Raw genomic sequence first — 21569 nt, 5'->3', positions numbered from 1 at the left:
AAACTATGATGCATAAAAATAAATAAAAATCTGTTTTAGAATGTACAGGTGAAGACCTTTCATATTACCCCACTTGATATAGTCACTCACTTTGAAAGTTGAAAATACTAATTAGTTCATGACCACAATTTAATTTTTTTTGTGTGATCTAACCCTAATTCACGGTTTTCAGATTTGTCCCCAAATATCAGCTATAAGATCTACTTACCTGCCAAATTTCATGATTCTAGGTCAACGGGAAGTACCCTGTAGGTTTCTTGACAGACAGACGGACAGACAGACAGACAGACAGACAGACAGACAGACAGACAACAAAGTGATCCTATAAGGGTTCCGTTTTTCCTTTTGAGGTACGGAACCCTAAAAAGAGTTCCGGCACGTTCCGGGATTAAAAAACTAAATCCACGGGGATCAAAAACCGCTTAAGTTCGAGTTGGACTCGCACACAAAGGGTTTCGTACCATCGTTAAAGAAAACAAAAACATCACAAATAACACTTTCTTTGTGATGTTCAAAAATTCACGTTTTCATGATTCTAGGTCAACACGAAGTAGGTACCCTATAACGTTTTGATTCTCTTGACTGGTCTTGACAGACACGACAGACAGACAGACATACAACGACAAAACAAAGGTTCCTTTTTTCTCTGGAGATACGGATTCCTAAAAAAGGCGCTGTGTCTCAGCTACACTTCGCTCCACTCCGCGTCAGACCTAGTCGTACTTAGAATACCTAATTCCTATGTGCTTCAATCTGAAAGGCAGCCTTCTCATATTATTATCACGTTGGCTAACTTGAATAGTTGCACTTTATCCTTTAACTGCCAAGGCGCAAGAATTCTCAAGTTAGCTAACTAAACTTCAAAGTTGGATAGATAGAATACTTTACAAAATACTTTTCAGTGCAGACGCCATTAAAAGTTCCACTTCAGCAAGTTGAGCAAGCTTAGAAACGATTTCACACTTAACTCACCTATGCAGTGCGAAATCGATTAAGCAATTCGTTTTGTATTTTTAACAACTTCAAAAGGTGGAGGTTCTCAATTCGACGCGTATTTTTGAGGGTTCGGTACCCGAAGGGTGCCAATAGCTAAGCCTCCGCTGTCCGTCCATCTGTCTGTCTATCAGCCCAGCAGGCGTATCTCGTGAACCGTTAGGTAGAGAGTTGAAATTTTCACAGAATGTGTATATTGTCTCTATGACAACAACTACATTACGTGGCAGTAAGTAATGTACATCGGCCTTTAGAATGACATTTTGGCTTTGTAGAGCGTTGTCTCTATCACTCGTATGACGTTTTGTCGGCCTCAACGACAGAGACAACGCTCTACAAATCCGCTATCTCCTTCTAAATGTCGATGTATACTTTCGACCGCGTACTGTAATCAATATTTCAAAATGACCACCAAGAAAAAAAGTGTTATCACCTATCTATGGAGATGCAGACGAGCACGTTGGAGGACAGGTAGAGGCCGAATGCTCGCATCACGAGCAGCACCTTGCACAGCAGGTTGCCGACCAGCCACGCGTTCGTGTACTTCCAACCGATCTGCAACAACCACATTTATTTACTAAAGGTTAAATGAAAAGTAAGCAGACAGACAGACGATTAGTTATATTTTTTTGTTTCGTGATAAAATTACAACTCTAAACACCCATGCGAACTGAAGCCAGGGCGCGTCGCTAGTCTAGTTATAAAATAAATAATTAAAGATACCGTTTATTAAAATTAGATGAAAATTTAGTCGAACATAATTTTAATTATTCGCAAACAGGCGTGAAATTATAAGCCCTGCGTGATTCGTTTCATCTTACATTCAAAAACTTTGAACTTCACATAATATACATATACATAATATTGTAGATAATTTATTATCGTCAATTTAAAATTCGTGTTTGCTTACGGCTGCAATTAATAATTAATTAATCAATCTACCTGTTATCGAAAAGTTACTTGCCAAAATTACTTTTAATAGTAATATATTTTTAATATTTAATATTTAATATTTAATAGTAATAGTATCTGTGAAAAATAACGGAGAAAAATCTCACAAAGTTAGAAAATGAGTGCATTTAAATCCCGCTTTATTTTTAAATTTCCCTAAAGCCCTAAAGAGTGTGCGAGCGAGAACACTTGCATCGCTTCGTGTTAGAAAGGAAAACATCTCTACTTAGTTAAATTGATGTAGAAAACGATTTCAAAATAATATGTGAAAACTCTCTTTCCGTGAAAAAAAAACTTTTGAAATATCAGCGCTATTGATCTATGTTAGATCACAACTACCTAGTTAAAATGTAGTAAACGATAAAGTTGTAGATAAGTAATTGCAAAAATTGAAATACATAGGTATAAAATTATCACTTTCCGTAAAAAAACCGGCCAAGTGCGTGTCAGGCTCGCGCAATGAGGGTTCTGTACTACATTCGTATTTTTTCGACATTTTGCACGATCATTCAAAAACTATGATGCATAAAAATAAATAAAAATCTGTTTTAGAATGTACAAATGAAGACCTTTCATATGATACCTCACTTGATATAGTTATCTCACTTCGAAAGTTGACAATACTAATTATTAGTTCATGACCACAATTTTTTTTTGTGTGATCTAACCCTAAATTCACGGTTTTCAGATTTTTCCGCAAATATCAGCTATAAGATCTACCTACCTGCCAAATTTCATGATTCTAGGTCAACGGGAAGTACCCTGAAGGTTTCTTGACAGACAGACAGACAACAAAGTGATCCTATAAGGGTTCCGTTTTTCCTTTTGAGGTACGGAACCCTAAAAATCACTTTTGAAATAATTGTGAAGAAAATAAGTGATTTTATTGAATCAAAATGATTTAAAATAACATTAATGCCCACCTCCTTTTTAAAATCACCCCGCAGATCAGTATTCTGTGTCACTTTTAATTTGTAATTTGATGTGTTATTGTAATCTATCTGTTTTTCCTTAGCTGAAGTAAACAAATCGTAAAAAAATCTTGAAAATAAATTCTGAGATTAAATAAATATGAATAAAATATGATAAAAGCTGAAATTTCTGGATTTTAGGGTTCCGTACCTCAAATGAAAAAACGGAACCCTTATAGTATCACTTCTGTCTGTCTGTCAAGAAACCTACACGGTACTTCCCGTTGACCTAGAATCATGAAATTTGGCATTTAGGTAGGTCTTATAGCAGACATTAGGGGAAAAATCTGAAAACCGTGAATTTGTGGTTAAATCACACAAAAAAAAATTAAATTGTGGTCATGAACTAAAAATTAGTATTATCAATTTACGAACTATATTAAAAGGGGTATCATAATATTATGAAAGGGCTTCACATGTGCATTCTAAAACAGATTTTTATTTATTTTTATGCATCATAGTTTTTGAATTATCGTGCAAAATGTCGAAAAAAATACGACTGTATAGTACGTAACTCTCATTGCGCGAGCCTGGCTCGCACTTGGCCGGTTTTTAATTTTCCCTCTCAGTACTAGTTACAAACTTATCATTTGCTGCTGATAAAAGAATTTGTCACACTCTTTGTGTGAATAACTGTAGGAACCACAAAACACTGGATTTGAATTAAAATGATTCAAAAAAGAAATAGAGCTGAGTTATCAGGATTTTCAAAATTTCTATATGGACTAAATGCATACTAATAATAAAATGCGAAAATCTCTCTGCCTGTCTGCTAGCTTTTTACGGCACATCTGTTTAACCGAATTTGACGTTTGGTATATATAGGTAGCATCCCAGGGAAAAGAAGCACTTTTTATCCCGGAAAATGAAAGTTCCCTCGTGATTCTTAAAAACCTAAATCCTCGTGGACAAAGTCACAAGTTCATCTATTTAATACAAAGATAGCTTGCATTCTAGAGACGGGCATATAGGCTCTTTTATACGCCAGAAAATCAAAGAGTTCCCTCTGGATTTAAAAACTAAAGCATCTAGTAGAATACTTACTAAATTCAAAATTTTAAGTTTCTATCAGAACGACCACATTGCCCACGATGCTCATGCCCATTCACATCCCTCACGCACTCAGCAGGTTGCATACCTATTGTATTTTTAGTCCTTACCTCCAAAGGTATGACGCCGCATGTAACACACACGTCTGCTACTGCCAGATGAGTCATGAGCATGTCGACTCGTGAGCGCCGTCGCCGCGCGCCCGCCAGTGCGGCTAGAACAACCACGTTGCCCACGGCGCCCACGCCCATGAGCACGCCGTACGCGCTCAGCACGGCGCCCTGCTGGCGCCCGGCCACCTCCTCCCAGGCCTCCCAGCTTATGTTTTGTCTTTCTTCAGCAACTTCGAAGTATTCCCAGAATTTGCGATCTATTGTTGACGTTGTTGAGTTTCCCCATGTTGACATTTCCAGCGATGTATTTGAGAACATTATGGATGTAGGTCTCTTATTTACTAAACCGACTTCATTGACTAAGTACCTACTTTCATATTTTTAGGTCCCTAATAGAAAATATGCCGGTATTTAATTAAACAATTGTACAAAAGAAATAAACCGTCATTTCACTATTGCACATATTTAATATGTAATTTTATAAATGTATACCTGTATCAGCAAATAAATAAAATTGAATTGAATTGAATTAATTACCAGTACCTAAATAGCAACATTTTTAATTTAATTTGTTATGCAGAAGGAGGGTTATATTTTTAATCGTTGTAAAAACACCTTCTACTGTTAAAAAATCAGATTTTTAAACATGTTCACAATCAAGACGCAGCGTTTCACTAATGCAGTACTATCGATTTGTGTTGTTTTGTTTACACATATTATTTTACTGATTATTAATTATTATAGTGGTTTTGTAAATTAATTGATTGTGTACCAAGTGATTAATAAACAAATTCTAATTCTAATTCTAATTCTAAATTGGAGAACATTTCATCGTCCACACGAATAGACTAGAAGTTGAACCTGTTCTTTCAAAACTTTATCTAAAGCTAATTACCTACTCTTCTCTACCTGTCTCTACTTTAAAACGGATATAAAGTTTGCTCTAAATCTCGTTTAAGTATATTTAAACTTCAGTTTTGTTCTTGAAAAGTTTGCGTTCCTGTTTCTATAAGGGTGTAGGTACTTTGGTTACTTACTTTCAAAAAGTTTGATTTCCACGTAAGTATAAAACGAAGAAACTAAGGTAGGTATATTCACATACACTATTGCCATTGTCAAAGTATTATGCAGATAAAATTTCAACATCAAATCAGAATTAGAATTGTGTGATATAACCACAAATTCACAGTTTTCAGATTTTTCCCCGTATATCTGCTATAAGACCTACCTACCTGCCAAATTTCATGATTCTAGGTCAACGGGCAGTTTCCTGTAGGTTTCTTGACAGACAGACTGACCGACAGACAGACAGACAGACAACAAAGTGATCCTATAAGGGTTCCGTTTTTCCTTTTGAGGTACGGAATCCTAAAAAAGGCTCTGCTTTCATGTTTTCTAGTTGACGTATAATAATAATGACCATCACAATGATAAAACCTATTTTTACACATATTTTTATGATAAAAATACTATTGTTTAGAAAACACGCATCCCTCGTAGGCGTAGGCATACAACAATATAAAACAAGCTAGGTGTGCAAACTTAGCTTAGCTTAGCTTGCCTAGGTTGGTTCGATGAATCTAATAAAAAGTTTAATCAAAGTCGCACTTCGCGTTTCTCTTTATATTTGTTTAAACTTCCAAACATTTTATAGGGTTTTCACCATAACTTAGATCATTTCACCAGCACGATTTAAATACAAATGTTATAACACATTCAGAAACGGGCGACAGCTAGTAGACTTTTTAATAAAGTTTATTGCTACGAGAAGATCCCGTAGAGGCGAGCTTTTTCAACGTAGCGACGTGCGCTCTACGCCGGCGGTTACCGCCAACTGTACAGTTAGTACAAGATTGAACAATGCATTTATCGTTTATCGTTTCGTTTACTCCTCACGGTCAATGTTTACGTATTGTCCGGCAGTATGAGTTGGCCATAACAGTCAGTATTGGACTCATCGAGTAAAAGAAATAGTAAACGTGATGGTCCAACTCTCGCCACAATTTGTCTCTCTTACACGTTCGCAAAAAAAGGGGGACAGATATACGCTGCCATTTTGTTGAGTTTGGCATTTATTATTTCGTTTATTGACGTTTTTGACAGATTGACAATGACAGATTGACAGCCTGACAATGACAAACAAGTGACAGTCCACCACTTAGTCTATGGTGTGTGTGTCTATGGTAATTTGTCTAAGATCACTAAAAACCTCAAGAAACTTGTGTCCAGAGCCAAATTTTCATCAGATTAAAAAAAAAGTTACCGCTTTCTAGTCTGTTACTCTGTCATTGTCAGTAAAAAAATAAATCAAAACAAACCAACGAAACCAACATAACCTTTTATCATAACTGAAACTGAGAGTTGAGACTGAAACAAACGGAACAATCGCTTTAGTGTTAACTAGAAAACTGAAGTTTTACTGATTATTAGGTATATATTATTGTACGTAATACAACTTTGTAGAAACAACTTCGACAAGGAAGCTGACAGAAAAATAAGCTGGGCTGGGCAGCATTTGGAAAATTGCGTCAAGTCTTCAATTCGTCGATACCCCAAAGCCTAAAGACGAAAGTCTTTAATGAATGTGTCCTACCTGTGATGACGTATGGTGCTGAAACGTGGACACTGACAGTTGGCCTTGTCCACAAGTTCAAAGTCGCTTAGCGGGCTATGTTGGGTAACTCTGAGGGACAAAATCCGTAACAACGAAATCCGTTGGATGACCAGAGTGACTGACATAGCCCAACGAATTAGAAATCTGTACTGGCAGTGGGCAGGCCACGTCTGCCGCAGAACCGATGGGGCAGACGTGTTCTGAAGTGGAGACCGCGTATCAGCAAGCGCAGTGTGGGACGACCTCCAACCCGCTGGACTGACGACCTTAAGTAAGTTTACTCTCTCTCTTCGGATCACGCTCACATAATGTACTAATTACTAGGTAATACAAATCTCTTGATCTGAATTTGGACACATAGACAAGTGGCCAGGTTTGAAGAGTATAGTTAAATCATAACATAACTTCATATGTACCTACCTACTTAAATAATTACTGTCTACTAGGTACCTAGCATTAAATGAGTTCAAAAAGGGCTGAGCCATCATTAATAATTATATTTGTTAGAACAGTTTTGACTACTGACCGCTTGATAAATGACAACACATTTTAGACATAATCTTGTGGTACACTGAAGTTAAAGTTGCAATAAAACATCTAGGTAATCTATTACAGAAAGGCAACTCTTTAATAATCAATTCAGTTTTCTTTGTTTAAGACATGTAATTAAGTTCGGGACCTTGAGTTTGAGCTGTATTTTAGTGTATGTATAAAGGTTATCTGTCTATCTATCTGCTGGCTTTTTACAGCTCATCCGTTCAACCAATTTTGACAAAAGGTACAAAGATCTTTCATCCTGGGGATGGATATAGCCTATTTTTAAATAAACTAGGCTCTGAAAATCGAACAGTTCCCACAAGATAAATGAAGTTGCGAGTATAAATTATTTAGTGTGGAGCTTTGTTACATGCTGGAGAAGGAGATAGGCTACTTTTACCCTTTAAATCAGCGCGGATAAAGTCACGGGCATCATCTACTTATTAATTAATATTATAAATAAAACTTAGACCTCATTAAGATAGATAGTAAAATAAGAAGAATAGTTCTTGTCTAATTAGCAATTTAAAAAATTAAAGATCAATAATTTCTATTTTTTCAGTGATAACTGTGGACCAGTTAGTTACGTTATGTTAACAGCCTGTGAATGACCACACCACCTGCCTAATCCACTTTGTTAGAAGAATGCAAGTTGATTTTGCTGCATCAAGACTACACTCTACAGAATCCTCATAAGTCATCTAAGTGCAGTAACACTGCGCAACAAACTACAGTTTTATAACAATATAAAAATTTAATAGTAAATAAAATGTTTTTTGTCTCTGCTTTTCTATTATGAACATAGTGTTTTTATAGCTAGTCATGCCATAAGATTCTTTTATAGGCATTTTAATTCATACCTACATACAACGGGCTAGCTTTTGAGACTTGCCGCCTTGATGGAGAAAAGAAGAGGAGATAGGGACGTTCCGGAGTCTCTGGATTCATCCATACAAAACGTGAGTGAGTCTCTGGCTGAAGGAGTGAAGGGGTTGACTTACCCCGCCGCCCCCTACCGAGGCTGTTTTAAGTCAATGACAATTTTATCAAAATTAAAAATCATTTAAAAAAGTATACATCCCCGGCGGAAAATCACTCCTTCCAAGGGAATGATTTCCCTCCCCTCCCTTTTACCTCAGCTACCCCCATCAAGGCTGCACGTTTCAAAATGTTCATACAAATAAACAAAATTGAAAATTGCCTGTTACGTTCTCAATAAGCTCATAATTAAAAAAATTGTGAGCTAATCTTTGAAGTGTTGAACCGATTTTGATGAGACTTGGTGCACAAACAGTTGGGGACAGTGTGGCTAATTCTGTTAGACGTCTAAATGTATTGCTATCCTTTTCTGCAGTGCAGGGAGCTTATGAAAGGAACAGCAATACACATAAACCTGTCATTTTAATTTAGTTTTGATCATAGATTCCCGGAAATATCCAGGCAGGCAAATTCCAGAATACTTTTTAACTATTATTAGTATCATCTGAAAACTTACTTTTTTTAGGATGAAATAAAACAAATTAAATTCTTTTGTTTAAATTTAAATTAGATACTATAAGTAGGTAGGTATGCGTATAAGTATTTTACATCAGCTGTTAAATTCATAAGGTGTATTTAAGTAGGTACATCATAAACAGTTCAAATTATATAGGTATTCTACAAGTCTGATGACCCCCAGGTTAGTTGCAGTCTTGACTCTTGAATTAAGTTAGGTTCTAGTGGCCCTAGCTTAGGTAGCTGGAAGATAGGCAACATAATCTGGTAAGTATAGGTTAGGTACCATAGATGATCTGCAACCTGAAAATAATAATTTATTTTAGAAAAATACTTAATATAATAAGCTAGCTAAATTTGGTAGGTAGGTCCATTTCATACAAAATTTTACTAACTTATACCCTTCTGTGGGCAACACAGAAAACCTGGCATCTGTCACCCGTCAGTGGAGGTGTGACAGCGCGCGGGAGTAAAAAGAGGGACGATATAAAAGTAATTAAGGGAGATATAAGTACTAGGTGATTAATTAAGCTAGATATAAACTAAGTGGATGTGACAAGTGTACCTGAATATAAGACTGTGGACATTGGAACTGCGTTTGATTCATATTAGGGTCATCCCAAGACTAATAAACCCGGATTGGAGGTTAAGTTGTTTATATCAGAAGATTGGATGTGATTCATGCCCAAAAATGCGGGTCTATCCTGGAAGATGTTAAAAGTGCCTGTACAAGACGCATAGCAACATATTTATTAGGTACTTATATCGGAAATTATATGAAGAAACCTACCTGAACGAATAACAAAGTGAATATGAAAAACATACAAACTGCAATGGTGCTACACTATTACTTTGGGAGTACTTGAGTAGACCTGTGTCGAGTTGGAGGACTTGTCTCCAACGCAACTACTCAAGAGATTGGTTTGGGGAAAGCACCTTATACTGTCTGGAACAAGCAGAAGTACGTAGGTCGATGGGTCCAATGCATCCATAGGTTGTATTGAAAGCGGTGAATCTGTGTACTTACCTTCTTACAGTGGATGTTCATTAAAGCATGGGTGAATATTAAGAGTGCCTAATGTAAGATTACTGCATCAAAATACCTAAGTAGGTATTTGATAAGTCACAATATTACCAATTGATACTTTTAGAACAGAGTAAGTGAAGGCTATAATTATTAATAGTAAGTAGATATCAGCATTATGACTTATTTGAGAGTTCAAAGTAAGGGATTATAGTTTTATTCTGACCGCTTTAATGGATTATTATGTAGGAACATACCTAGCCCAAGATTTGATCTATGAAGTTATAAGTAGTATTAGTATTAATTTCAAGACTGGATGCAACGCACCGTAGTACTAACACCTTGTATTTTAAAATCGAAATAAGGTAATAAGTGATATCAAATACTTTAAACCAAATAGGCACCTACCTATATTAAAGTAGAATCAAGAAAACAATTAGATTATTATGTAGGTAAGTACTTGATACATGAGCTAATGTAGAAATAAAAAAGTAGAGTTTATTTGCTAGAATGTGGTACAATTTGGTCGTAAATCTGTTTTGATCTAACACATTCAACCAATAACTGAGTGTGCAAATTATTACCTATAGTACATTATCATAGCATAATAAAATGTGAAAATTTAGAATGAATAATATCTACTTAACTCATTTATATATAACTTTATCTATCTAGGAAGTAATGTTGACAATATAATTTTATTCAAGTCTTAATTTAAATCATTCAACAATCATTTTAAAAAAGAAATATGTACATGTGCTTTAGTTAAAAATAGAAATAATAATCTTACAATAACAACGGTCATATCTACATCAATGGGTCAATCAATGGTTTTAGTGCAAAATTTGGGTTATATACAGGGGTCTGATATAATCAAGTAGGTATGTACTTGATACTGGTGTCACTTAAATGCAATATTTTCGAGATTATTCAACTGTTACCATTTTTTTCATGTTCGACAACTTTTCTGATGATGTCCACGACCATGTGACCCCGACTTGACGATGAGGTCGACGAATGTGAGATGAACAAGTGGTTTTGGCCGGCATCTGTGGTGGAGAAGTGCACATAACCTTCAAGTTGTGATTAGAAGCAGTCATGTACCTGCATGGATCGGATAAGAACACAGTAACTCTTGGTGTGAGGCCTGTTATAATGATACAAAAGAAAAAAAAGCCATCCCTGCCTGCCTCATTATGATGGAGGGTGTAACCTCAAGGTATTGTTATGTAATACAGTAATAAGAAGGTAAGAAACATCTGAATACTACTATGGTTAATTGAAGCAAATCTAGTTTACCTAGTAACTAAAATAAAGTCTTAAAACTTTGAATTGAATAGTCTCAATATGAGTAGTTATTCTTGTTTAATTAAATAATTACATACTTAACTATACACATAGTAATATTTTAGTACAATTTAAGGATAGAATGCCTGAAATATGTGTCAGGTGCATGTGTTTTCATAACCTACCATTTAATGTAAGATTTTTGGATTTGGGTCTATGGTAGGCATGGTATGGTTGTGAGAATGATAGACAGTGATAGGGAGACTAATAGAGTCGATTGCTAGATGCACCCATTTAATACCTATCTACCGACTGAATAGTCTGTATTATGTACTGACAGACATAGATCAACCCGCAGGCCCTGCATAATCAAATATGATTTGAGTTCTCTACTAAGCTACTACTGGACACAAAGAAAAGATTTTGGAAAATTCTACCTGGGGTGGATCAGCTAATAAATAATTAATTGGTCCACTAGATAAAGTAGGTAACATTGAACCTATTTTGAATCTGTAGGTTTACTTATTCGACCAAATTAGAGTTATTAGATTACTTTGAATACCTAGTAGGTATAGGGTATGAAATATCAGGTTTGAATTAATCTAACTATGTACATACCAGAAACAGAAAGACATACAACACTCATGCTCACGAAAGTAGCCATGTGGATGTTGGAATTTTATTTGATTCTTATACCAATAAAATTTATATTAAGTGCTAGTATGTACTTTTGTTCCGCTTGCTCACCCTTGTGAAAATTATAAATTACATTGGCTGCAACTACCATTTAAGGAGAGGTGAGGTTATGAAAGGAAAATGAATTGAATCATTATTATATTAACCTAAAGTGAATTTAACTGATCAGATCAGATGAAAATAAATAAATGGAATTGAATTAAAATATTTATTTATCAGCATAACAGTGGTTCTTTCAAATGTTCTTAGAGTTTTATAATTAAAAAGGTAAAATTATATGGGCTATCACATTCATATAAAGTCACTAGTGGCTGGCATCCTCTTATACTAATAGATGACATGCATTCGTGATTTTTAGAATTCGGAAAATAACAATAATAATAAAATAAAAATACGTTTCCACTTCTCATGCTCGTAAGGTTCTATTTTACGCTGGCTATAAGAGGACTAAAGTGCGTTTCATGCTGTTATGCACAAGGTATTTATAGGTAAACAACAGTCTCTCTGAATGACATATGGATGAGAAAGAATGTATGTAATTTCTATGGTGCCAGTGAACTTTTGCACTTGTATTGAGGTTGCGACCTATACCTACAAACTCATTACAGCACCCTCATTTAATCCCTACTCTTTTCGATCAATCTATAGATATGTACTTATAGTAATATTATTGTTACATTTCCTCGCAATCGAAGTGAAAAGCAGTGTTTATAACTCTGCTCAAGTGGCTTGTTTGGTGCCCTTGTTGTACAATCTGCTATCATAAATCAAAGCCTTTAGGTACTTACTACCTCGGAAAAACACGCACTGAACAACAGGTTAACTACCAAGTACATCATATTTACTGTTGTTATTATTGGATTGGCTTACCAACTTAATAGATGATACTATCTGCTGTAATAATAGAAATTCGAAAGAAATACTAAGTTACGAAGTTCAATTTTTATGTACGAGTAAAGGAAACTTTGAAACATGTGTCTCTAATAACAAAAGAGAGTTACGAAGGTGTTATTAAATGAAGTGGCAATGACTGTGGCAATCAGTGGCGTGCAATTCATAGAGGCATAAAAGTACTGCTTACCCTAGTTGAAATGACCAGTGCCCATTTTTCTTTATGACCTGCCATTCAGTAGGTCTATATAAGGTGTATCTAAGGCCTATCTTACTAATGCTTACCCTGGCTTCGAACTCTGTGCACGCCACTACTGGCAATGTTATGTATTACAGGGTCTGGACTGTTGTATTTCTTTATATAGCCTACTAACACATAATTTTATCATATCGTTGTTTATCGGGTATAAATAATACACGAATAATTCGATCTCTGACTTAGGTTTAGATCTGAAATAAGAAATGAAATTGTCAGTATACAGAGAAGTGTAAATCTTAACCTTGCAAGCCCCATCGGATAAATAGTGGAGAAACGGATTCCCTACTTTTACTGCCCAAATTTTGACTAGCTATTTGACTTTGGAAAAAGGAGCTTATGAGATGCATATTTTTACTAAATAAATAAATTATTAATATAATTATTATAAACAAAAGACGGATTGCTCTCTTGTGTGTGTGCCCTTAAATTATATTAAAATTTCAAACGAGTTGCACAATTATTATCACTTGCAGACATTACACGTAGGGCGATTGTCTAAAACCTGCATCAATCATTATTGTTCTGATTGGCTGAATTTGTGCGATTCTTGTTGCAACAATGCATTGTGGCCAATAGTGAGCGAGCATTAACCAATCAGAGATGATTGCGATCGTGACATTGTAGCTGTCAAACAACCGCGGTAGAGCCCACGGTGAACTAAAGGTGTTTACTACTGTAGATACTCCACAAATCGTTGAGAATATCGATTTGAGTATTGAGTTCAGTAGTCTCGATAACTAGTCTTTCAAATCATTAATCAAATTACTAAAAGCCATAAAGCAAATTAAGAAGAAGATTAATCAAATGAGGTATTAAGGGAGCAAACACTTAGCGGGTTTGCCATAACCGTTGACACTATAATATTCATTCTATTGACTGTACACAAATAATCGCTTCTGGTGGCTGAAAAAAAAATGGTGTTTAATATTGTTATGATATAACGTGTCATTGTTATAAATGTGATTATTATTTTTAGACTCTAAACAAACTGACAACCAGTGAATGAGAGAAAAGGATACCGACTTATGTATGGACTGAGTCCTGGTGTGATAAGCGGTGATCCCTGAGTATATTAGAAACGAATACCGACTTATGTATGGACTTACTCCTGGTGCGATAAGCGGTGATTCCTAAGAATATCTGAAAAGAATACCGACTTATGTATGGATTTATTCCTGGTGTGATAAGCGGTGATTCTTGAGAGTATTTTATAATAACCTAACAAGCAAATCAGGGAAACGAATACCGACTTATGTATGGACTTATTCCTGGTGCGATAAGCGGTGATTCCTGAGAATAGTTGAAAAGAATACCGACTTATGTATGGATTTATTCCTGGTGTGATAAGCGGTTATTCCTGAGAATATTTTATGATGAACCAACCGGCAAATGAGAGAAAAGAATACCGACTTATGTATGGACTTATTCCTGGTGTGATAAGCGGTAATTGCTGAGAATAGTTTATGTAATATACCTTGTCCCAATTGTGTCAAAGGTTGTCTATTTTATATGTTCCAAATGAGACATATTGTTATTGGAAAATTTAATTCATGTCCCAATTGTGACATACAGCAAGTGGAAATTTTTGATTTTGTAGCAATCGTGCCAAAGGAGGGCAGCATTGACTATAATATAAACCTAAGAATAAGGAATCAAGAATGACAAATGGAAGGTGGCAATACTAACGTAAACAATGGATCGTATTCCGGTGACAAAAGCTGGTCCTAGTAAGAACCAACAAACGAGTTGGAAAACGGCTGACGAAGCGTCTGAAAAATGACGAACAATAATAGTCTGGTAAAACCTGATTCGATAATCCCGATGCGAGTGGACGGTGATCTTCAGTATGAACTTCAGCAACTGATCGGGTCGCGATGGTGACAAGAGGGAGTCCAGTTAAGTTGATGGAAAACAAGCAGACTAACTCGGTCGGCAAGTGGAAAGGGTGTATCCTTTTTATTAATAATAATAGATTTATCTACAGAATAGGGGTACAGAAGTAGATATCATGGTTGGAAATCACTTTACCTGTTCTAGCAGATACTAATGTTCAAGGGTTACTTAAATTCAAATTAAAGTTCTTATAATGGACGTATTCAGTAATAATATATTAATTATGTCTTGCTGAATTCGGTACGTAGTAGAAGTTGTATAGACCCTTTAAAGTAGATCTAAAATGACATGCTGATTGTAAATGCTAAATATCGGTTCATGTTAATGTACATCTTCGCAGTCACTCATTGTATTACGTTGATGTTTGGTGGAAACAGCACAGTACAGAGCAAATTCTTAAATACTATTTCAAGTAACATATATTCCAATAGACTATATAAGCAGTTCGCGCACGAAGGCTTGCTTACTTCACTCGCTAGGTATTAATGTATGGATCGTTGATATGTTACCAAAGCGTATAAGTACACCAATGTATCACGAAATAATTTCCTACATCTTTGTCATTCATTTGTCACACACTGACACGAGACAAGCAACGGTGACCGATGCAGCAATTCACGGCTCAGCATGACGCTGGGTTGGTGCAGCGTTGGGTGCTGTCTGTCCTCAATCACCGTGTTCAAGTTAACCATATTATCATAAGAGGACGAGGGTCTCTGGCATCGTTCGTCCTTACGCGCTCAAGAATGTACAAGAATGGAAGTTTCCAGAAATCAGATTTTATTGTATGTTACATCAATTAAGTCTATAGTGCCATCAAGGACTCGTTGCTTGCGAGACAATAAAATGGGGCAACAAAACGCCGTCTGTTGCGCTCTCTATCGCACTTACGGGGCTTATGGTAGACACAGTTATGCATGCATCTACCCCTAGTGCAAGGATGATATGGGGCATCACGGGTAACGAGTTTTTAATAATACAATAATACCTTGGCTAACATAATTGTGACTTATTTTGTTATATTAATAATAGTATTTGTTGTACTACAATCGAGATAGAGTCAGAGGCAGTCGTCTCAGTTATTTGAAAATATAGGATTACATTGTGCACATTGTAGATCTCATAGTGATCTGTACTGTGTATCATTATCAATTAGTGGATTCATGTTTCTTTAAATTTCTGAAATAATATTACAATCGCGGTTCTTAGCCATAGCTTACGGACGCGTCCCATGGTTTGTTTCACGCTTTAACCTTGTGTTTTGTTGATTTATTTATTTTATATAGTTGTAATACCTAGCTGTAAATTATTAACTATTCAAATTATGTTTGGGAAGGCACTGGCCCCTAAGACACGGGATTTCCTAGTTTAGGGGTCAGGATTCCAGAGAGTTGATTACTGTACTGAGTTTTTTAAATAAATAAATATATTATATTATTATTAAATAAATAAATATATTATATTATATTATTATAATATGATTATTGGGGGTCTCCTTAGAATACATTGTGGTTTGTTTCGATCTTAGTACTTATTAATAATAACAACTACATTTAACCATATTATTTATCTTGATTTCGTAGACATAGGTTCAATATTCAATAATTCAATTTGATAGGTAATTATCTTTTATTGTTATTCAAGTAGAGTACAAAATATGGTCACATAATATCTGTGCCGACATCTCTGCCTTTCTGGTCTGCAAAATTATTTTACAATCATTATTCATATACTTACCGATATTGCTTAGTATAATACTACATATATGCAATTAAAGATTGGTATATGGTTTTCTTATTATTTGTTTTACGTTACATACTTATATTGTAATATTATTATTTTTTTCAACGGTGTCAATCAGTAGGTACCACTTGAGAATAATTAAATGTCAATTCACGATAGTCAAATTGGTAATTCATGAAACACTACAAAGACATTATAATCAAGGTCAACTCATATCAAATATTTATCAATTGTATGAGAACATTGGATTATAAGATATTCTTTTAATTTATTTTTAAGTTTAAAGAAATTATGAAGTCTACAGAAGTAGTTAGGTTCATTGGTATATTGTAGAACTTTGTGATTAATTTTGTATAAAGTGTTAGTAATGGTCAATGGGATCCAACAACTCTTACCATATCTCTTAAAATGTTTATACTAATGAAAATATTGTATTTGTGTTGCATTAGAGCATTATGTAGGATTAGAATTCATGTCATTACAGTGGTAAGAAGGAAAGGGCAAACAAACTTACTTTAATTGAAAACTGATAGTGACATGGTTTAAAATCATAGAGTACTTAGCACTCAGAATTCAAGTTGGTGATAATTCACCATCCTTCTTTTCTTTCCTCGTTGTTGTTTTGTTTAAGTTTGATTATATTTTATTCGCTTTAAATGCAATTTACCAAAGATGTTTTATAATTCTCATAATTAGTATTGCCACATTTGCCATGCAAATATTTATTCACGTATTACTAAATACAAATACAAACTTGAAGAATATGTAGTTCATAATAATATTTAAAAATTAAATTATTGATTTCACTATAATTTCCTTGTATTAAGTATTAACATGAATTGTGTTGATTTCAATATTTGTTTATACTATTGTGAATTGGTTGTATACGTATATCACTAACAATAACTAGATTATAGAATTTTCTTAATATCAAGCTTAAATCAGAATGACTTATAGTATTTACTATTTACTTATCTCAGTGTGATTTGTTGTGTATTTATAAGAATTAGACTTACAGATGTTGATTGCAATGTACATAATGATTATTGATACCAGTATTTTGTAGGTCTCATTGGCACTTGTTTTGTGCACTTGTTAAATCTAACAATGTTAGCTTTGATCTGTTAGAGGAATTATTATACTAATCATATTAATTATAATATTAAGGTATTCTATGTTGCTCCTATTGAGTTATGGGTATGAGGGCATTACCCTCGGTTGGAAGGCCGAGTGGTCAGATATGGGGACATATCTGGAGCAGGATGGACGACTGTGGGCAACACAGAAAACCTGGCATCTGTCACCCGTCAGTGGAGGTGTGACAGCGCGCGGGAGTAAAAAGAGGGACGATATAAAAGTAATTAAGGGAGATATAAGTACTAGGTGATTAATTAAGCTAGATATAAACTAAGTGGATGTGACAAGTGTACCTGAATATAAGACTGTGGACATTGGAACTGCGTTTGATTCATATTAGGGTCATCCCAAGACTAATAAACCCGGATTGGAGGTTAAGTTGTTTATACTTCTATACTAGATTGTGCCCGCGATTTTGTCCGCGAGGACTACACAAATTTCAATTAGATAGATCAGTCAGTCAGCTTTTCCTTTTTTATATATAGATAAATTAAGTACCTACTTTCTTGTTTGTGAATGGATGCAAGTAATGGTAGGTAGTAGGTAGGTATTTTCTGTTATTGTATGTATGTTTCTTAATATACCTGGTAGGTAGGTACCTACCTAGGTTTCTATTCTGGTGAAAAAATGGGTTGATTTTATCAGATGTAGGTACCAACTTATATGTATAATTGAATCATAAATTAATGTAAGTAGGCACCTACTTAGTAGGAAATTTGAGCCACACGTTTGATGTACCTACCCATAAGGCTTAGAATAATATTATGTAGGTATTAGGTACCTAGGTATAGGTAGGTAATAAATTGTGCATATCTTACCTTTGCCTCAATGATCAAGGTGTGACATACTCTTTGTGATCGATCTTACAACGCTACAAGTAAATGCATTCTGCGAGCTATATGTATGGATGGCTATCGCTGCACAAAATGATTCATCCGAGATGCACTATTATCATTATCTATCATTTTAGCCTGTGGATGTCTGTCTTCTACATCCAGTCATCGCTGCACAAAATGATTCATCCGAGATGCACTATTATCATTATCTATCATTTTAGCCTGTGGATGTCTGTCTTCTACATCCAGTCATCGCTGCACAAAATGATTCATCCGAGATGCACTATTATCATTATCTATCATTTTAGCCTGTGGATGTCTGTCTTCTACATCCAGTCATCGCTGCACAAAATGATTCATCCGAGATGCACTATTATCATTATCTATCATTTTAGCCTGTGGATGTCTGTCTTCTACATCCAGTCTTGAGGCATCCTCATTCAGCCACTTCACGTTAGGTACCTACTCTATAATATGAACGGTCCATCGGTCGGTACCCCACTAGGTACTTGTAGGTATGCTGTGGTACCAAATCTCAACTCAGTAGGAACGCAGGCATGGATTGTTCACTGCCACTTCAACTTGCTGGGTGGTTTCGACTATGTGAGAACCTGTTTCTTTGACGGATGCTCAACCAAGTACGACAGGCATGGATTGTTCACTGCCACTTCAACTTGCTGGGGGGTTTCGACTATGTGAGAACCTGTTTCTTTGACGGATGCTCAACCCAGTACGACAGGCATGGATTGTTCACTGCCACTTCAACTTGTTGGGGGGTTTCGACTATTTGAGAACCTGTTTCTTTGACGGATGCTCAACCCAGTACGACAGGCATGGATTGTTCACTGCCACTTCAACTTGTTGGGGGGTTTCGACTATGTGAGAACCTGTTTCTTTGACGGATGCTCAACCCAGTACGACAGGCATGGATTGTTCACTGCCACTTCAACTTGCTGGGGGGTTTCGACTATGTGAGAACCTGTTTCTTTGACGGATGCTCAACCCAGTACGACAGGCATGGATTGTTCACTGCCACTTCAACTTGTTGGGGGGTTTCGACTATTTGAGAACCTGTTTCTTTGACGGATGCTCAACCCAGTACGACAGGCATGGATTGTTCACTGCCACTTCAACTTGCTGGGGGGTTTCGACTATGTGAGAACCTGTTTCTTTGACGGATGCTCAACCCAGTACGACAGGCAAGGATTGTTCACTGCCACTTCAACTTACGGGGGGGTTTGGGCTATGTGAGAACCTGTTTCTTTGACGGATGCTCAACCCAGTACGACATGCATGGATTGTTCACTGCCACTTCAACTTACGGGGGGGTTTGGGCTATGTGAGAACCTGTTTCTTTGACGGATGCTCAACCCAGTACGACATGCATGGATTGTTCACTGCCACTTCAACTTACGGGGGGGTTTGGGCTATGTGAGAACCTGTTTCTTTGACGGATGCTCAACCCAGTACGACATGCATGGATTGTTCACTGTCACTTCAACTTGCTGGAGGGTTTGGGCTATGTGAGAACCTGTTTCTTTGACCGATACACTGCGCACATCACAAATTACGCCGCTGAACCAAATTTAAGTTACACAATCACGACGGTTAGCTTTGACTACCTTCCCAAACATTCTCCTTGCCTCCGTGGGCAAATTAAGGCACTTCACTTATTAAATTTCATCATTTTGTTTAATTATCAATAAGCTTTCACGCTTCTCTCACCGAGTATTTTTTGGTGAGTTACAATTCGACTATCGACTCGTATCCATAAGCGAAAATGACGTCATTTACTAGTTTTAGGACGTCAAACTTAGGACTCGTACTGCCAAATTACTCGATATTGGTATTGGTGTAGGTAAACGCAAACCATTCTCGATGGTGACGTAGTTATGTGGTAATTGGTATCGTAAAGTTGAAAGCTATACTCGCAAACACTCGATCATCTTTAGTTCGCAATATTTCCGCTGTGTCGCTGCCTGTAGATGTATGGAAACAGTCGATTTCGACTTTGGTATTTTTAAAACTATGAAATCTTATACTAACTGTACTGAAGTTGAACTTCAACTTTGGATCGGCTACGAACTACGGTCTACGCAGCTACGGTAACAATATGTGTGGATTCATGGTTTTTCGAGTTTCGACATTAATGATAGATTTTACGTATGTTAACAAAGATACGTACCGTAGCACTTTCGCGTGTTTTTATGAGTTTATTTATTTCATTTATTACTAGACTAGCGACCCGCCCCGGCTTCGCATGGGTGGCAATGTAGATACTTATGTAGTGTTACTTCCATACTAATATTGTAAATGCGACCACCACTGCCTCCGTCTCGTTTTGTTGCGCGGAATATTTGTTAATTTTCGATGGAAGCTTGATTTCTTCCGACATTTTGTTCAAATATCGTCGTATTTCAATAAATTAATACAAACCAATATTAAACTATACCTATAAACCTTCCTTTTGAATCACTCTATCTATTGGTGAAAACCGCATTAAAATCCGTTGCATAGTTTAAAAGATCTACGCAATCATACATACAGACAGCGGGAAGCGACTTTATTTTATACTATGTAGAGATGATGCCACGACTTCGTCCGCGTGGATTTAGGTTTTTTAAAAATCCCGTAGGAGCTCTTTGATTTCCTGGGATAAAAAAGTAGCCTAAGTCCTTCCCCTTTTTATCCCGGGAAATCAAAGAGTTCCCACGGGAATTTTAAAAAACTAAATACACGCGGACGAAGTCGCGGGCATCATCTAATTAAAAATAAATACAAGATATCTCGATTCTCGGCCTATATCCAGGTATACATAATACAATGGGTAGATTATATATTTTGTTACATAGTTGGTGTTGATAAGGGTACCGGTGTAATTTCGCTTTGCCAAACGAGAGTAAAACGATCCCTAGACCCTCGCTTAGGTAACTTGCCCTGTTCGGTACAGACAGCAAAAAATATTCATTTATCAATTTGTTCTGCACTTCTGCAAGTCAGTGATGGCTTAGATTTTGCTATAGAGAACTGCTATAGAGCTTTCTTCCTGATATCGTATTCCTCATTTTTTTCTTTCCCAT

General features: G+C 36.0%; 1 protein-coding gene across 1 annotated transcript in view; it reads right to left on the bottom strand.

Annotated features, from left to right (window-relative positions):
* Positions 1 to 4492, bottom strand: part of LOC117990274 (adipokinetic hormone/corazonin-related peptide receptor variant I-like) — a 36213-nt gene extending 31721 nt beyond the window's left edge. Inside the window, exons 1-2 of the mRNA XM_034977738.2 lie at positions 4076 to 4492; positions 1427 to 1548 (exon numbers count right to left, since the gene is read on the bottom strand). Coding sequence (XP_034833629.1) covers positions 1427 to 1548; positions 4076 to 4396 — 443 coding nt within the window. The 5' untranslated portion in view covers positions 4397 to 4492. The remainder of the gene's footprint in view (positions 1 to 1426; positions 1549 to 4075) is intronic.
* Positions 4493 to 21569: the final 17077 nt, after the last annotated feature.

This window comes from Maniola hyperantus, chromosome 17 (genome assembly GCF_902806685.2).
Source record: "Maniola hyperantus chromosome 17, iAphHyp1.2, whole genome shotgun sequence".
Classification (NCBI taxonomy): domain Eukaryota; kingdom Metazoa; phylum Arthropoda; class Insecta; order Lepidoptera; family Nymphalidae; genus Maniola; species Maniola hyperantus.
The sequence above is the reverse complement of the archived record's forward strand: the minus strand, read 5'-3'. Positions and strand labels throughout refer to the sequence as shown.